The sequence below is a fragment of the Vombatus ursinus genome, unplaced genomic scaffold, assembly GCF_900497805.2.
Source record: "Vombatus ursinus unplaced genomic scaffold, bare-nosed wombat genome assembly UNPS02014781.1, whole genome shotgun sequence".
Classification (NCBI taxonomy): Eukaryota; Metazoa; Chordata; class Mammalia; order Diprotodontia; family Vombatidae; genus Vombatus; species Vombatus ursinus.
The window spans coordinates 48,557,875-48,577,527 of NW_020954559.1; the positions used below are offsets into that span (position 1 = coordinate 48,557,875).

General features: G+C 37.5%; 1 protein-coding gene across 1 annotated transcript in view; it reads right to left on the reverse strand.

Moving 5' to 3' along the window:
- LOC114046301 (sodium/hydrogen exchanger 2) overlaps window positions 1-19,653 on the reverse strand; it is a 112,927-nt gene that overhangs the window by 79,851 nt on the left and 13,423 nt on the right. Inside the window, exon 2 of the mRNA XM_027866603.1 lies at window positions 6,482-6,945. Within this exon, the coding sequence (XP_027722404.1) occupies window positions 6,482-6,945 (464 nt within the window). The remainder of the gene's footprint in view (window positions 1-6,481; window positions 6,946-19,653) is intronic.

Genomic DNA, 19,653 nt, shown 5'->3' on the forward strand with positions numbered 1-19,653 from the left:
CTCTCTCTCTCTCTCTCTCTCTCTCTCTCTCTCTCTCTCTCTCTTTCTTCCTCTCTCTCTCATCTCCTCCTACCTATCTGAATGCTCCTTCTCAGTTTCCTTTGCTGGATCATCATCAAGTCATGTCTCCTTTGCTCTTCTCTTCTCCCTCTATAAGATTTCATTTAGTAATCTCATCATTTCCCATGGATTCAGCTATCACCTCTTTGCTAATGATTCTCAAATCTACTTATCCAGCCCCAACCTCTCTGCTGACCTTCAGTCTCACATCTCCAACTGCCTATGGGACACTTTGAACTGGATGTCCTATAAACATCTCAAACTCAACATGTGCCAATCTGACCTCAATATCTTCCCCTCCAAACCTTATCCCCATCCAAACTTCTCTATTACTGTTGGGGACATCACCATTTCCCCTATCCCCTAGATTGCAACCTAGATATCATGCTCAACTATTTATTCTCTCTCACCTCCCATATCCAATCTGTTGCCAAGGCCTGTCAATTTTTACCTTCATAACATCTCTCATTCAGGCCCCCTTCTCTGTTCTGACATTTCCATCAACCATCCTGGTTCAGGACTTCATCATTTCATACCTGGACTATGTAATAATGGGCTGATTGGTCTGTCTGCCTGAAGTTTCTCCCTATTTTAGTCCATCCTCCATTCGGGCACCCAAATGATTTTCCTAAAGCATAGGTCTGATCATGTCATCTCCCTACTCAATAAACTCCAGTGGCTTCTTATCACCTCCAGGATAAAATATAAAAGCCTGAGTTTGTCATACGTGTCCTCTCCATCTTTCTAGTCTTCTCACATCTCATATCCCATCACCTTCTCCTTGATCCATTGACAATAGCCTCCTTACTGTTCTTCAAATCAGACATCCTATCTCCCATCTCCCAATTCCTGGCCTTTTCACATGCCTACCTCATGTATAGAGTTCTTTCCATAATCACCTCTACCTCCTGAGTTCCCTAACTTCCTTCAAGTCTCAGCAAAAATCCCACCTTAAACAGGAAGCCTTTCCAAATTCCTGTTAATGCTAGTGTCTTCCTTCCATTAATTAATTCCTTTTACATAGTTATTTGCACATTGTGTCTTGCACAGAAACTGTGAGCTCCTTGAGAACAGGAATAGTCTCTTTGCCTTTCTTTTTATCCCCAGTACTTAGCACAGTGCCTTGAACAGAGTTGGTACTTAAATGTTTATTGACTGACTGGCTATTGAATTTTACATACCTAGAATAGCATGTGCCTCAACATATTCCTCTTGGGCCAACAGTGCATAAACTACTGATCTTTACATTTTCCCATTTTCTCTTTATCAACAAGAGATTTATGTATAAGCAAATGCTTCTTCTCTTAAAAAAATTCCAACCCTAACTCTGTTAGATCCAAGTGACTTGCAATTTTTTTTAATATGGGCTTACTACCACTTTCCTCATTTACAGAGAGCCTTAAATATGCTCCATAACAAGAATGAAATAATTAATCCAAAAATATTTGATAAAATAGTTCCATTAATACTCCTTGATAGCACCTACCTAGTGAACATGAGATATCTCAGGCTGTGTTTCCATGATTCCAAATATCTGGACAAGTCAGTTAAAAAAAAAATTCAGGCAATTCAGTGAAAAATAAGTCAGTCAAACTAATTATTTGGTGTTAGGCAGACACAATATTCATTTGCTGAACTGAATTTTCAACTGAATTGACTGATATTTTGGCATTGTGTAGCCAGAACCATAGGATTCCTTGGTGTATCCTTTCCCTCACTGAATGTATGCTGTGCTATGAAAGTCTCTTTCATTTGCAGCTACTGCACCATACTTCTGACTGACCTATACCCATTGGCCATGTGACAAGTGCATCCACATCTAAAGAATAACTACACTCCTTTTTGTTTGGTCTGGATAGCTCTTCTTTCTTTTTCTGTCCTTGTTCCTCCTTTCAGACTTGGAATGGCAGCTCCTTGGCTTGGCCCACTGCCCCAGCCTGTGTCAGTACTCTTTCTCTTTCCACAATCATTTTTTTTTCCTGATGGTTCTATGCCGAAACGTACATCACTGCCCTGCATGTGCCTCTGGATCTTATTACCAAAGCATAGGTCTATAATGAGCCTTCCCAACCTCTCCACACATGAAATATTATTTTACCAAAGGTTCTTTTGTGTATCTATGGGACTAACATGGTGTGGGTCCACAGTGGGGACGCACAGGCATTTCTATCTTCCTGTTAACTATGATTTTCTCCAATTGATTCAGTTCCTCTAAATCCCAATCCTTTAAAAATGAATATTTTTAAACTATGGGTCCCCCATATGGGGTCATGACCCACAGTTTAAGAAGCAATGAAGGAACTGTGGGTAGAAAAAGTTTAAGAAGCCCTGGAATAAATTACTGAACCACAGAATTAATTTAAAAGGGAGGGGCAGAGTAGTATGGAGGCCTAACATTTAATTCTAAATTTTACATTAATGGTTTGATCTGACTTCCCAACACCTATAAACTTCCCTACACAGCAACATCAGGTAAAGAGTAGGCAGCTATTACTTCTCTTTAGTGTATTCTCTTTTTCAATATTCAGTCATACCCTTCTAGGAATCCTAGTCTTACAATATGAGACCCGTGACGATTCATAAGACATTCTATTCCTTCATGATGACTTTTGGGTGAATTTATATATTCTTCTATGCTTTGTCAAGGGCAGCTAGGTGGCACAGGGAACAAAGTGATGGGGCCTGGAGTTAGGAAGACATGACTTCAAATCCAGCCTCAGACAATTATAAGCTGTGTGACCCTAGGCAAGTCCTTTAACCCTGTTTGCCTCAGTTTCCTCATCTGTAAAATGAGCTAGAGAAGGAAATGGCAAACCACTTTAGTCTCTTTGCAAAGAAAACCCCAAACGGGGTCACCAAGAGTTGGACACAACTGAATAACAATAACAACAAAATGCTTTGTCAAGGAAAAAAGGTGCACAAATTCATATGCAAGTCAGCGTGAAGGAACTGGATTCTTCTGGGAATTTTAATGGGGTGTAAAACATTTCCAGTTAAAATACAGTCCCGGTAAGTTATTAACAAATCATTGTTAACAAACAGTTGATTAAAGAACTAGGATTTATGGTTTATGGAGTAACTTATTCGTAGTAAAGTTTCCTACTAGAGAGGAATAGATTTTCTTTGTCAATAAAATATTTACTAATTGGATTAACTGACATGATTAAAGAAAACATTTGATTGTAAAGCAACTTAGATGTCATCTAGTCCAATCTCTTCATTTAACAGATGAGGGAACTAAGTCCCAGGGTCACAATGATTTGTCCAAGGTCACAAAAATTGTGAAGAATCAGAGGCAAGATTTGAACCCAGGTCATACACATTCCAGAGGGCTGCCACTAGACTGAGTTATAACCATGCTAATATGGGTTAGGTTATTTCCATTACCTTTTCTCTTTTCTCTTTAATATGTTATCTCCTTTTATTACACCTTCTTCCATTTCAATAGAATGAAATTGAGTAGATTAGGGATGGGGCCAAGATGGCAGAGTAAAGTCAGTGACTTGCTTGAGCTCTCCCCCAAACCCCTTCAAATACCTGTAAAAAATAGCTCTAAACAAATTCTAGAGCAGCAGAACCTACAAAAAGACAGAGTGAAACAAATTTCCAGCCCAAGACAACCTAGAAGATCGGCAGATCTCTTGCGCAGGGCTGGGAGAGGAGTGCAGTTCAGTGTGGGCCGTACACCTGGGCCTCAGAGAATCTAGAGCAGGCCTCAGGGGACTGAATCATGGGCAGCTATGGTGGTTTCCAGACTTCTCAACCCACAAACACCAAACAGAACTTAAAAGGTCAATAGGAAAGGCCTTTCAGACTTGTGGTGAGAGAGAAGCTTGGTCTGGCCCCAGGCCTGGAGCAGCCCTGGAGTAGCATCTGCTTCCAGAGCTCTCAGCCCAGACTGGGGGGGGATCGAGTAGCCACTCGATCAGAAGGGGATTGCAGGGATCTCTTTGCTGGCACTGAGGCAGGATTCTCTTGCTTTGCCTGTGCTTGGATCTGGGTCATAGTTCTGGGTGGCAGTCCTCGGGTGAGGAGGAGTGCTGGCATGGTGGAGCTTGTGGTGGAACTGAAAATTTATAGGTCCCTAGAAGTATCTCTTTAAACAGCTGCACAAAACCCCCAAAGCTTGGGACAGTACATTCTCCACACTGGAAGCAGAACCCTACCTTAACAAAGAGTTTAAAACCCAAGTAATTGACTGGGAACATGAGCAAACAGAGCAAAAGTCAGACCATAGAATATTACTTTGGTGACAAAGAATATCAAAACATACAACCAGAAAAAGACAACAAAGTCAAAGCTCCTACATCCACAGCCTCCAAAAAAATATGAACTGGTCTCAGGGCGTGGAAGAGCTCAAAAAGAATTTTGAGAAGCAAGTAAGAGAAGTAGAGGAAAAACTGAGAAGAGAAATGAGAGTGATGCAAGAAAATCATGAAAAACAAGTCAACAGCTTGCTAAAGGAGACCCAAAAAAATACTGAAGAAAATAATGGACTAACCCAAATGGCAAAAGAGGTCCAAAAAGCCAATGAGGAGAAGAACGCCTTAAAAAGCGGAATTGGTCAAACGGAAAAGGAAGTCTAAAAGCTCACTGAAGAAAATACTTCCTTAAAAATTAGAATGGAGCAAATGGAAGTTAATGACTTTATGAGAAATCAAGAAATTATAAAACAAAACCAAAAGAATGAAAAAATAGAAGACAATGTGAAATATCTCCATATTTTAATGGATGGACCTCCTGAGCCTAGTGTTGGTCTATGCATGTAGACCACTGGCTCAGAAATGCTGAAGAAGATTAAACACTTTATAGGGAGGGAACAGGGCCACACTCAGATACCACAGATTAATTTTTCAAAACTAAGTACATAAGCAGGGACACTCTAATCAGCAAGATCATTTGGAAGATGAAAGTTTCTAGCATACAAGGTTCCCTGCAGATTCCAAAGAAAGGAAAGGACACCCTAGCAGAAGAAGGGGATGTACTAGGGTGGACATACAACCAGTTGCTGGGTCTAAAAAACTGTTTTGTTTTTTTTTTCCCATGCTACAATACTAGTTTCCTTGCTTGTGAAATGTAAATAACAATAACTGAAATATCAATTTCACAGGGTTGTGGAAGGCTTGAATGAGATAATACACAGCAACTAACACTTTGCAGACCTCTGAATACTATGTAAAGATTAATTATTACTCTTATAAACCCACAGAAAAATTAATTTTATTTTTTCTTATTTGAATTTTTTTATTCTGAACTTAACAAACATCAGATAAAATCAGCATTTCCATATGCAAAATAGAAGAGTAAAAGGATTGTATGTGAAATCATGAATCTTTGTTTCATCAGGCTTGTTTTCTTTTTAAATATGTAATAAATTCAACATGTAACTTTCAAAAAAAAGAAATCGAGTAGATTAATAAAGAAATGGAAATAGTTTTTTATAGATGAAAGTATAGAGTCAGCTTTGGAGTATCTGAACTAATAATGGGAAATGGTGAATAATAAATAACCAGAAATGATCCAAAATTATTATGGATATGGATACTTTGTTTAACCCGGCAGGGGTGGGGAACCTGCAGCCTTGAGGCCCTGAGTCCTAGAGGGAACCTTTTCTTTTCTTTTTTTTTTTTGCTACAAATGATCTGCCTAATTAATGACAGCTTTAAAGCTCTTTAGCTGGTGGGAAGTCTAATCAGCTTCTTTGCAATAGTGCCTGAGTGTGGCAGCAGGATGTAATTGGGGGGGGGGGGTGTGCAGGAAACTCCTTTGTCCTCTCTCTCCCTACTGCCCTCCTAGGGTTTCAGGCTGGGGCTCCAAACTTTCAGTGCTGATGGTGGATAAACTCCATTGCTCCCAAAGCAAGTGCTATCCCATAAATTAATTTTCATTCTAGACAACACATCCATTGATTAAAAAAAAAGATACATATCTACTGAATCACAGGAGAAAGCCAGGCTGAAATAATAAATCTATATTAAAATCATTAACAAAATAAAAATGAATCCTTATTAACAAAACTCCCCATTAACAGTTCAAAATGACACTTCCAAAAAGGCTTATTTATTATTAGGCATTATTTACCCATTTTCTAATTTGTATAATGTCACCATATCATATGTACATAGCATGAGCTCTGATCCATAATTTGGGTACCTGATAAATCCCTTGAATTATGATCAAAGAGTACTATTTTGGAAATAACTCAGCATGGTAAATCATTAAAGATTCATACATCAGCATCACTTTGAAGTCTCTTCTGACATTAAAAATTAGCCTGTATAGTTCAGGATTTGAATGTAGCACAACTGTCCTGGAGGCATCTTCTTAGCATTTCCAGATAGGAATATGGATGCAAAAGAAGAAGGAAGTAGGGCTTGTTATCATTCGATAGAGAGAATGAAATTTAGAAAAAATAACTTACCACTGTCACAGCATCATTCAACAGTGACTCTCCAAATACCAGGATGTAAAGTTGTTCATTGACATGAATGTTCTCAAAGACAGCAAGCACAGCCACGGGATCCACAGCTGAAATCAAGCTGCCAAAAAGCAGGCTCTGTAGCAAAGTGATGTCAGTCAAGCCAAATGCTTCAATCTGGCAGATGCCAAACAGAGAGATCCCAATGCCAATAGAATTCCAAAGGGTCCCTACAACAGCATACCAGAATATGGTGCCAATGTTCTCAAAGAAAGGACGGGTTGGCATAAAATATCCAGCATCAAGAACAATGGGTGGAAGGAGATATAAGAAAAATACATCTGTCTTCATTGCCGGTGGAGACTTTTCATCTACTCCAAATATAATCCCACCTAGGAGAAGTCCAACCATGATAAGAAGGCAGCTTTCAGGCACTATGGTAGGCAACTTGTGATAGAGGTGAAAGCCTGTGAGAAAGAATAATAACAAAAAAATCATTTTTGGTTATCTAAACATTATTCTCATGAAGAGCCCTAACTTGTCTTTTAAAAAAAGTTTTCAAAATCAGCAAAAAAATATACTAATATTCAAAGCTTTTTTAATGCATGATATTAAGCAGAATTCAACTCCCCCTCTCTTTATTGAGTACATTCATGCTGAGTTAAAATTAGAAGGTAGAATTTTATAGTTAAATAATTACATAGTTTGGGTTTTGTTCTTTAGCACACAATTCTGTATAAATATTGGACTGGGAGAATTGGATAAGATTCTGATATTCATCCTAGTTTTATATATATACTTGATTTTTTTCATTTAATAATCTTAAAATGAAATAATGTTCAGCATATTTTTAATGAGACACACTCCAAAGAGCAAAGTCTATTTTCTATAGAGAAAACTTGTAAGAGTGGGCAGAATGCGGTACTTGAAGTCAGGAGTGAGTAAGTTCAAAATCTGCCTAACTGCTTGAACATGAACAAGTCACTTATCTTTTCTGAGGCTCATTTTTCTCATCTATGAAATGAAGACAATAATACCTGTTGTACCTATCTCATAGAGTTGTTAAGAGATTAACCTTAAAATATTATATGAATATCCTTTATCATTAATCAGAATCTGTCACATAAAACACAGAAACTCAAATATCATCTATTACAAGGTAAGAATTAAGGATTTGGAAAAGCTTATATTATGATCTCAGAAATCTTGGATACATGATTTTATTTTTCTTACATTCCAAAGCTCTGCACTTAATATATTGTGAACTATAATAACTGATGATACTATGTGTGGTTGAAACAGTCTAAAGAACTGAAAAAGAAATTAGCATTTTTAAATAAGACTTTCGAGACCAGTCTTTATTCTCTTAAAAAAACCGAAAAGCTCTGTATGAAGTTAAAATAGGTAGTATATAAAGATCGTCAATTGCTCCAGCTACTCAGTGCTTATGGCCTTCTGTCTACTGACTTCACTGACCAACAAAGAAGGAAAGTAAATCCATTAACAACTAGGCCTCGATGGGCTTTCAGGATATTGAACTAAGTGATGCCATTTACCCGCAGCTATCATTATGTAATTGAGATGAAGAGGATAATAGCAGACCTCAGTCCTCCCTATTTACCAAATCCCCAGGGCTGCTGTCAAGGATAAAATAAGAAAATCACTTTTGCTGGAGTGTAATATGGAATAAGGCTCAAAAATGCAACTCCAGGATTTCCCATTGTCTAAGCTGAAGGCTTAGCACCACCAGGTCTATTTAACTGCTGAGATGTGCTGAGACACCATCCCTCTAAGACACAGGGGCAAATGGGAAGGCAACAAAGAAAAGAAACCTATAGTACCAAGCACATTGCCTGGCTATATCCAGATCACGGCTCTTCTACTTTGGCCTTCATCTCTACCTTCTCTGCTTCTGAAACCAACTTGGGCTCTAATGGGGATGAAGATGGGGGAGAAAATCCAAGTAGAATCCAAGTTTTCACTTCACTTCCCTGACTTCTCCCATGCATACCTTCCAGCCTCTTTCCAGTTCCTATTTATATCTTGTCTTCTGCCTACAATGTAAACTCCTTAAAGGAAAGGAATACTTTGTTTGCTTTTATTTATATCCTTGGTATTTATCACAGTGCCTGGCATATAGTACGCTCTTAATAAATGCTATATCCATCCATACATCCATTGGATATGAGGACACTCTCAGGGTCTCTCTGAAGAACGTTAGAACTGATTGCATGACATGGGAGACACTGGCAAAGTACCACCCAACATGATGTACCCACATGACCTGTGGTAGAACATTCTGAGCTTGTATCAGTGTGATCAGCCACAGTTGGACACACTTTACCTTGACCCCAACATAATGATGTCATTTGGGTCCTCTTCCATAACAAAAGACAACAACCAACAAATCCATCCATCCATCCATCTATCCATCCACCTATCATATCCTTCTATTTATCTATCTATCTATCTATCTAGGCAAAACCATATATTTGACCTTCACTTCTACCTTCTGTGTCCTTTTTCTCCCTTTTTAGTGTACCCCAAATCTAGAGGTCTATTGTTTCCATGCTGTTCTAGCCTCTCCTTCTGGGGCAGAAAACCATAAAGTAATTCACACTAAGGCATTAGTAGTTTTAATGCACTAACCTCTTCCTATAATGTATGTATTTTTTAAGGGTCACCATACAGAGAAAAAGGATTGTGAAAAACAAATCTCTAACAACAGAAATCCAGAAACTATGACATCCATATGAGGGTAAGTAGAGTCTCTTTTACATAACACTATACAGACCAAATGGCCTACCATCTCTAGATCTTCATAAAGTCAGTACTGGTCAGATTATCTTGAGAAGAGAAATTAAGCAAAGGGAAAAATCCCAGAAATACAAAATAAGGAGTGTAAGAAACTGAAAGCAGACTGTGTGATTAATAGATTCAGATAAAGGGAATCTAGTAAGAACAATCAGAAAAGATGATGATTAGGTATTACAGGAATAAAATTGGTAATAGCATAAATAAGAAAAGAAAGAGTATTGAAAGCTGGTAAACATTTATTTAATGGTGTAAAGTCACAGCAGTCCTGTGGCAATTATTTCTACCCATTTTTTTTAAAATGGGCTCTTCCTTCATCATTTACAAATGCTCTGATCATTCAGTTTAGGGCTCTAATAACTGAATTTTTAAAAAATGAAATACTAAAAAGAATGAATGCATTGACCATGCTGCTCTACAGTTAATAAAGGGTTAAATAACTATGAATCTCATTCATGGGTAGCATAGGAAAGCACAATTTTTTTGAGATTTGGTGGCTCAAAAAACAACAAAACAATTCATAATATATTTAAATTTCACTGGCTTACCTAATAAACGAAATGAATTGGACCCAAAAAAAGGTTTATATGAGCAAAGGGAAAACTAAGTTTGCATGGAATACCACTATTCTTCCTGATAACTTTTTTTTGGTCCAGATTCAAAGTAGAGCATTAATTGCAATAGTTTTTGAAAAGGAATTCTTTTTTAGCCATATCCTCTCTAAGTTTTGGCTAGCATTTATACTCAAGTACCAGAGAATAATGGGATTTAGAGTTAAGAGGGACCTTAGAGATCATCTGGTTCTAGTCTAACCTTTCACTAACAGACAAGAAACTGAGGTCCACAGAGGTTGAATGACTTGCCCAAGGTGACATTACTAACCTTTTTATATCATTTACAATGCCGTATATTTTCTTTGTTCAGGTGTTCATTACTTTACATTGCTGGCTCACTTCTATTTAGAGTATCCAGGGCACTGAGCCCTGTTTCACTCAATTTCTATTATGGGTACATAAAACTCTGTGAATATGGGTGGTTTACAAATGATTTACTGTTCTACTTTCATTGCAGCAGAAACTCATTAAGATGTGACTTTTTACCTACTCAGAAGAGGAACTATCCTCTCTTGTAACTGAATCATGTTGAAATTTTTTGTCCTTAAGTTGTAAGTGTTTATGGTAACACAGCACTCATCAGATTTTTAGACCATGCTTATTGATAATCATTTGAGCCTGATATTTGAGCGCTTGATTTTAATTTTATTGTTACCCTCCTGTCTCATATCTCAAGCTCTAATGGACTTTCTGAGCCTGGAGATAAAGGATTATTTGTTGTAGTTCAGTCCTTTTGGACAATTCATAGTCCCATTTGGGGGTTCCTTGGCAAAGATATTGGAGTGGTTTGCTATTTCCTTCTCCAGATGAGCAAACTGAAGCAAACAGGGTCAAGTAACTTGCTCAGCTAATTTGAGGCAAGATTTGAACTCAGGTCTTCCTGACTCCAGACCTGGTGCTCTATCCTTTGTGCCACTTAGCTGCCCCAAAGGATCATAGGATAGATTTAGACCTAGAAAGGCCCTTATAAGTCATTGAGTTCAACTTTCCTCATTTTACAAATGAGGAAACTGATTCCAAGAAGGATTAAGTGACTTGCCCAAGGTTTCACAGATAGAAGGAATTCAAACCCAGTTCCTTTAACTCCAAATCCAGGAGTTTTCCAGCTACCTTACACTGCTTCTATAATGGTTTCCACAATATTTCCTGATGTTAGACATTATCAGTGGAAATTTTATTTTCTTTCAGCATATTGGTCAATTAGCAATCATTTATTAAGCACCTATTATGTAGCAGGCATGTGCTGGATGCCAATAATTATTAAAATCAGAAGTTTGTGTTCATTTGCTTTTCTTCTAAAGAAATTCAAAGTGCTTTTGCAGCTCCCTAACTTCCTATATAACACTGAGGGAAAGGTTGAAAACATTATTTCATAGCAATGTAGTTACCAGAACTGCCCAGAGTCACATTATTTCAATGTATTCAAAAGTACTCATTAAGAGCGTATTATATTTGCCAGGCACTGGAGATACCCAAAATAAAGGGGAACAGTCTCTGTCCTCAAGGAGATTACATTTTAATGGGAGAACAACATGCTATATAGAGGAATATGGAGAACATATATAAAATAGAAACAATGCAATTTCTGGAGGAAGGCATTACCAGTTTTCTTCAGAAGACAGCACTTGAGCCTTACAAGTCTTCTATGGTGGATATCGGGCTAGGGACTCAATTTCCAGAATAGTTGTCCACAGCTACTAAAAACACAGAGCTTTCAATCTCATTAATCACTAAAGAATGTATCCCCATTTCTTTTTCCTACATTTATCAGAATCCATCAATCAACCAACAAGCAGTGACTGAGAGTCTGTTACCTATCAGAACCTATGCCAGGTGGGGGAATACAGGGACAGAAGGGAAACAGTCCTTACCCTTAAGGATTTGGCATTCTATGAAGGAGACATGTGCACATAAAACTACATCAGTATATATTATATGTTATGATATATTAATATATTACATATATCAATATATTGCATATAGCACAACATATAACATGTCATCACATGCATCATATATGATGACATATATTACAATATAATCTATATCACATCATGTTGTCATATGTAATGTGACATAATATATTACAAGCTACATTCATATATCAAATCATGTTATTATATATCATAATATATCATAACATATATCATAATAATATATTGATATCATATATTATAATATGAATATATGTTGCATATCTTCTTATATATTATATTACATAATATATAATATAGCACATATTTTCTATATTATGTAATATAATAATATATCTTATCTAATAAATAAATAATATAATAAAATAATACTAAAATAAATATATAGTAAATTAGGGGATGGGGCTTTAGCAGCTGAGGAGACAAAAAAGACTACCTGTAGCAGGTAGAGATGGAGCAGATTTGAAGGAGCCAAGAACTAAGAAGCAGAGGTACATTCCAAGCAAGAAAAGTCATGCAAAGGATCAGAAGTGATGGATGGTGTGTCATGTGTAAGGAACAGTAAGAAACTCATCTTTTGGGGGCTGTAAAGTACAGGGAGCAAAGTAATGTATAAATAAGTTGGAAAGGTAGATTGGGGCTATGTTGTGATGGACTATAAAATTCTAACATAGAAATTTATTTTCACTTTCTGTGAATGGTGCTAAAAAGCTGCTGCATTTCTAATTACTGTTGACCTGACTGCCAAATAGTACGTTGTCACTAAAATTGAGCATGTAGGAATCCCAGAATAACCTATAAAATTCTTCAAATATAGAGCCAGGCACAAATTAAGAAGTTAAGTTAAAGGCTATACCATTTTTCTAGTAAATTTGGAGTAATCTAGGCATCAAGTTCAAATAATTCAAGTGAAATAAGAAAGATCATTGAAAAATGAACTGTGAATTTGATATATATAATTTGATTTTTAAGAAACACATGTACATATACATATATGTGTATGTGTGTAGTGCTATACATTCTATATATATAGTTGTGCTACTTTATAATTCTTTAGTAACACTAATTTTAACAAATTAATAACAAATTGCTCTATTTGTATCCCCTTTTGCACCTTTTTTCTTGTGTATATTTTTAAAATTTGATGATATTCATTTTTTTTGTCTTCATGGGGAGGACTGCGTATCTAACACTGATTTAATGTTTGCTTGTCATACTAAATGAATACCAGGTACCAGAGTACCAGGACTGAAAGTAGGAATTATTGACAAGGTCAGAGTCAGTTGTTATCTTGCAATTGATAAAATGAATCACTGTACAATGGAAACAGGGTTTGAAACCCTCTTAAACTTTTACTTAAACTTTAAGCAAATGGTCCTTTTTATTAAAATCATAGCAAATCATAACAAATTCAATCTCTTCTGGTAGAAGAAATTTTCTAGGTGGTTTAAAAGGACACCAGAGGATAAAAATGAATTAAAGCCCATAGACAAAAAGGTGAAAAAAAATCAGTCAAAGAAATGGTTCCCGTGGTCCTGGGAGTTCCCTGCCAAAGTCTCAAAAACTCCCCAGAGAGCCCACAGCTAAGTCTCAGATCAATCTAACCTGAAGACAAAGATAACCCCTTCCCAAAAATTTACTGTCCCAGATCTGCTTCCTTATTTGCAACAATGCTGACAACAATGAGTTTCTACTCTTATATTAGGTGATTGACTTGGTTTCTTCATTCCTCTCATCAAGTCTGGATGATATGGAGAACCTAATACTGAAAAGAACCTTGTGACACAAATACAATATCCCTAGTTGGAAAAGGGCATCCAAGGAAGACCAGTCCTTCTGAATGGCAGACCATTCCTGCTTAGTCCCATCCATATCCCATAGACATATACCACAATTAGGTATTGCCTGACCAGGTTAGGTATTCAACAGGGGGGGAAAGAGAAGTCTTCTGAACTGTCCCTTTCCCTTAAATAGGTTTGGTCAGGTACAGTTGAAAGACCCCTGAATATTGAGTGAACAATTATATATTCAATAACAAGAGGAAACTCTAGTAATGAGTTATTTCCCCATCCTAATATGGCTGCTGCTACTCCCCAATCACCATGTAGAATTAGAAAATAAATGATTGTTACATGCACTGTTTTTGTTTAAGGTCCCAACTGTTGTCTTAATCATTCCATTGTGACTTATAGGTATTTATTTGGTCTCTAAAACCTCCATGAAAACATCTGAATTCAGTGAAGTCATTGCTAATTGACAAATCTGATCATTTCATAGGTTTACGTCTTCTCAAGGAGCTGATGAAAAAGTGAGATGAAGTGGCAGGGTTAATTGGAACTGGCATGATGGTTTTCCTTTCCAAAATATAGCATTGAAATAATATTTGGGAGCTGAGGAGAGCCAGTGGGAAAAAAAATAGGCAGAGGAAACTGTAACACTATCTGTTCATAGTGTTTCCCACCTTTTTATTTAGAATTATTCACAGTTTTAATTTTCTATAAGCTCTTCTATCACTCTTGTACTGTTAAAAAAAAAAATTAAAGGTCCCTAATTAATGAAGTACTTCCTGTTTGCCCTGCTGCCTGTTCTCATAGCTAGCTTAGAAATCCTAGTTATTTCTCTCCAAAGCATCGCCAATGTAGTTATCTAAATTGTAGCTTCTTCCATTCTAAGCTACTACGATATGTAAATTTCATTTGAAGGGAACTAGACACACGTGTAAAAGGTAGAAGAGTTCCCTTCCACCTCCTCTTTTCAGTTCTCTCCAGCTATATTTTCAGAATCTATGTCAGCCAATGGAAAAGATTCACCAAGTTCGGGTCAACTGAATTTTGCAACATTAGCTAACAGGTTTATAATGATTTTCATCTATGCCTTCCAGATGTTTTTCTATTCAGCCCCAGGTGAAGTTTCTTTTGGATCACGAGACCCATCTAGATAGCATGTGGACATTGTGTTCCTTACTTTATATGTCTATAACAATTGTACAAAGTGTAGAATAATTTTCCTCTGTCTTCAACGAGCCCTTGTTTATAAAATCATAGGATCATAAATCTATAGATGGAAGAGCCCTAAGAAATCTAACCTAATGCCCTCTTTTACATTTGAGGAAACTGAGACCCAGAGAGGTTAAAGGTCCTTGCCTAAGGTCACACAAGTTGTACAGATATGGCAAAGTCAAGATTCAAATTCAGGTTCCATTCCCCAAACTCTCCCTTTGTATCATATCACCTCCAATCCAAGGCTATCTCTGGAGAACCTTAGGTGTCTTATTTTCAAACACCGAAAAGTCACCCTTGAATACTATTGTCTGAATTGACTGTTCTTTCTTTACAACCCTATTATTGGAGTCTTTGTCCTACTTCTTCATGTTAAGTATAGCACAGCTGTCACTAATGAAACGCATTCTGAGTAAGCTGTTGACAGTAGGTCCAAATCTCACACCTCTAAAAGCAAGCTTAACAGTACCCATGGAATTTTATAGAGCATACAGTTCATCTTGAGCTTTATGACATGGCACTACACTCCCTGTCCCCCACCAAAAGAAAAGTCATTGTTACTGATTTGAGTTCATTTAAAAGTCCATCATTTAATATTACTGATTTCTAATTCCTGCTGTTAACAATGGCTAATGAAGAAACACTTATATTTGACCTGAAAAGAATCAATCTCTGTGGTGGTACGAGTATGACAATCAGAGTTTATTTCTTCCCTCTGCCCCCTTACTGCCAACAAGGCTGAGATGGCAGACCAATGAAGATACTTCAGTTTTGATGAATCTATACTTATACTGGGTCAGGGTTGACAATTACCCTGAATCACATTTGATGAGGTTTCTGCTTAACAACGACCTAGATTAAACACTAATTTCACATAAGTCAGTAATTGAAAGCAATTTCCAAACAACTCTCCTAAACTGCATTTTAACGCCTGGAGCCACAACGTTTATTTTCAAGTTAGTGAATGGTTTACTCTTTTCTACCAAAGTTGTCCTTAAATTATACAGATTCTTGAATGAGTCAGTGTTATGTACTAATTGGGCATGACAATATCTGTTTATAAATAGAATTTACCATTCACTTAAATAGAACAAAGCATGTTAATAACATCCATAAATCTTACCTCATTTAATTTTTTCAATGGAATGGGTATCAGTGTATTGTTTTATAGTAGTCATCAGATTAGGGCAGCTAGTTAGCACAGTAGATAGAATGCCAGGCCTGGAGTCAGGAAGACCTAAATTCAAATCTGACCTCAGACACTTACTAGCTGTTTGGCCTGTGCAAGTCACTTAACCCTGTTTGCCTCATTTTCTTCATCTGTAAAATGAGCTGGAGAAGGAAATGGCAAACCACTCCAGTATCTTTGCCGAGAAAACACCAAAAGGGGTCACAAAAAATGAGACATGACCGAAATGACTGAACAGTCACCTGGTTATTCTCAAAAGGTAATATGCTAATATTTAAGGATATAACAGAGGCTGTGTGGCACAGAAGACACAGAACTGGCCTTGGAAACAAAAAAACCTGGGTTCAAGTCCTGACTCTGACTTTTATTTGGTTGTGTGATCCTCTGCAATCATTTCTTAATGTCCTAATCTGCATCTGTGAAGGTAGTTTTCTTAATCTAGGAGTCCACTATACCAATGAAATCATAGGGTCTGTACCTATAAAATAATAATTAAGAGTAATTGTTTTTAATTATATAACAACAATGATAATCAATGATAATAACTGACATTCACATAGTACTCTCAAGGTTTGCAAAGGAACAACTCCATAAGGTTGGTACTCCTGTAGAATTCCTGGGGAAATATGTGATTTTGGCAGCATGGGGAACTCCTGGTGTGAGAACACTCTCCTCCAATGCAACCTATCTGTGAGTGAATCCTGTGAAGTTGCCTGAGGCACACAGAGATAAACCTGCTCAGAATCCCACAGTTTAGAACTATCAGGATAGGATTTGAACCTAGGTTTTCTTGATTCCAAGTCCAACATGCTATCTACTACACCACATTGTACTAGGTTCTATATAGATATTATTATCCCCATTTTATAGATGAGGAAACTGAGGATCAAAGAGGGAGGTTATCTGGCATCCATAGCTGTCCACCATTACACTCCTCAAGCAGAGCACTACAAACTTCATTTGAAATGAATCAGAAATTCTTCTCTATTGCCCACCATAGAATTTGAAACCTATGTCTCTCTTGATTCTAAGTGCAATGCTCTTTACTGTACCACATGTGAAACTACTAGAGTTAAGGATGTCTACTTCTTCTGTATTTGTCTAAAATAGTCATCATGATCAAGGAAGTTTCAGTGAACAGAGACAACTGCTCCAAAAAAGGTTTGCATCCATTCCTACTGTCTCAATAAGTTAGGTCATCAAAATCATCATGACTTATTTTTGTATCAGAGAAATATTATGGCCTAATTAGGGTTCTGGAACTTAATAATGCTACCAGTTATATAGTGTTTGACAGCTGGCAAAGTACTTTACACATATTATCTCATTTAATCTTCACAACAACCCTGTGAAGTAGGTGCTATTATTATTCCCTTACAGAAGAAAAAAAAAAAAAACCTGAGGCTGAGAAAGTTTAAGTGACTTGCTCAGGGTCACAAGGCTAGCAAGCTGCCTTGGCAGGACTGAAACTCAGGTCTTCCTGATTTCAAGTTCAGCACCCTACCCACTTGGCCACCTATTTGAACTTGAAAGAGGAAGAGTTAAGTTCCTTTGATTTCCAGTTTAAGTTGCTGTCATCCTCTAAGAATTAGGAAAAATCACTAAACTTTGATCAGAGGTGTCTTAAAGACACTATGGATGTGTCCTTGGACTAATCACTTAACCACTGTGTGCCTCAGTTTCCTCATCTATAAGAACAGAAATAATAATAGCAACTACCTTCCAGAATTGTTTGTGAGAATAAAATGAGATGAAATTTGTAAATCCCTTTGCAAATCTTAAAGTGCTATAAAAATGATAGCTATTATTATTAATAATACTAGACTAGTAAGTTGGTAACTGATTTACATAGTGAGAATCAACTAATTAATTATTGTAAAGGACTAAGCTCTTTTTTCACATCTGTCAAGAGCTGAATTTCTAAGTAGGGATTTTCATGGAAAAAAAAATGTCTGACATTGGGGAGGGAAGGCAGTGGGTGACATAGTGAATAAGATGCCTTTCTAATTAAACAATTAGAATTGCAGAAACTCTGAAATGGATGAGACTTCAGGAAATCATGTGATTCAACCCCTACTTGAGCATAAATTCCCTCTACAACACCCCATCAGACCACAATGGATTTTATTCACTATAAGGAAGAAACTGGGACCTAGCTGCCATCTCTTCTATTATTATATCAGCTATCCACAAAGAGAACTATCTTTTTTTCTTCCTTCCAGTATTAATTCCCCTTAGCAGATCTTGATTATAGTAGGCACTTAATAAGTGTTTGTTGGACTGAGCTGAATCATTCAGAAGTGATCAGTTCCTTTTTCTTAGAAATATATAATGGCTAAATCGAATTGAGCCTCCCATTCATAGCATTCTAGGGTTCCCACCAATTATCTTTCCCAGCAGCACTTAATTGCATGAATCTCTCAGTCCAGCTCAGGTCACACTTTGCTGTTCCTGTTAGGCAAACCTGCTTATTATCAAAACCCACAACTTAGGAAAACCTGAGTTTGAACTCATGCTATTCTTTATGTGCATGCATAATGCCCTGTTTCATATGATTACCATTCATATCACTTTCCTTCTTTGAAATATGGCTTATGATTCACCTCTTTAAGAAAATTTCCCCCTGGCATAGTGGTGTGTTCTTGTTACTAGAGAGGATGAGGGTGGTAGATTGCTTGAGCTTAGGAGTTCTGAACTGCAATAAGACTAAGACCTACTGGGAGTGAAAGCAGTGATTTGCTTGAGCTCTCCCCCAAACCCCTCCCAATACCTGTAAAAAAATGGCTCTAAACAAATTCTAGAGCAGCAGAACCCTCACAAAGACAGAGTGAAACAAATTTCCAGCCCAAGACAACCTGGATGGTTGATTAGAAAGGTCTATTGTGCCAGGCTGGGAGAGGAGCACGGCAGTTCAGCATGGCCCCGCAGGCAAAGACCAGGCCTCAGTGACCCTGCAGCAGCCCTTAGCAGATTGAATCAGACTTCTCAACCCACAAATGCCAAAGACAACATAGAAGGTCAGTAGGAAAGGTCTGTTGGACTACAGTGAGAAAGGAGCTTGGTCCAGTCCCAATCCCGGCACAGCCCCGGGGTGGAAGCTGCTTCTGGAGCTCTCAGCCCACAGACTGTGGGGGAATGGAGTAGCTAGTCAGAAGGGGATTGCAGGAATCTCTTTGCAGGTGTTGAGGCAGGATTCTATTGCTTTACCAGTGTTTGGATCTGGGTCACAGTTCTGGGTGCTAGTCCTGGGGTAAGGAGGAGTGTTGGCGTGGTGGAGTTTGTAGTGGTCGTGGAGAGGAAATCCTCCTCATAGTTCCAAAGCAGAAAAGAGTGCTTGTGGTCACTCATAGACCAGAACCCAGGCAGGAAATGCCTCGCCCTTGATCATACCATGCCTTGGAAGAACTGAAAATTTACGAGTCCTTGAAGTATCTCTGAAAACAGCTGCACAAAACCCCCAAAACTTGGGACAGTACATTCTCCACACTGGAAGCAGAACCCTACCTTAACAAATAGTTTAAAACTCAAGTAATTGGCTGGGAACATGAGCAAACAAAGCAAAAAAAGTCAGATCATAGAATCTTTCTTTGGTGACAAAGAAGTTCAAAACATACAACCAGAAGAA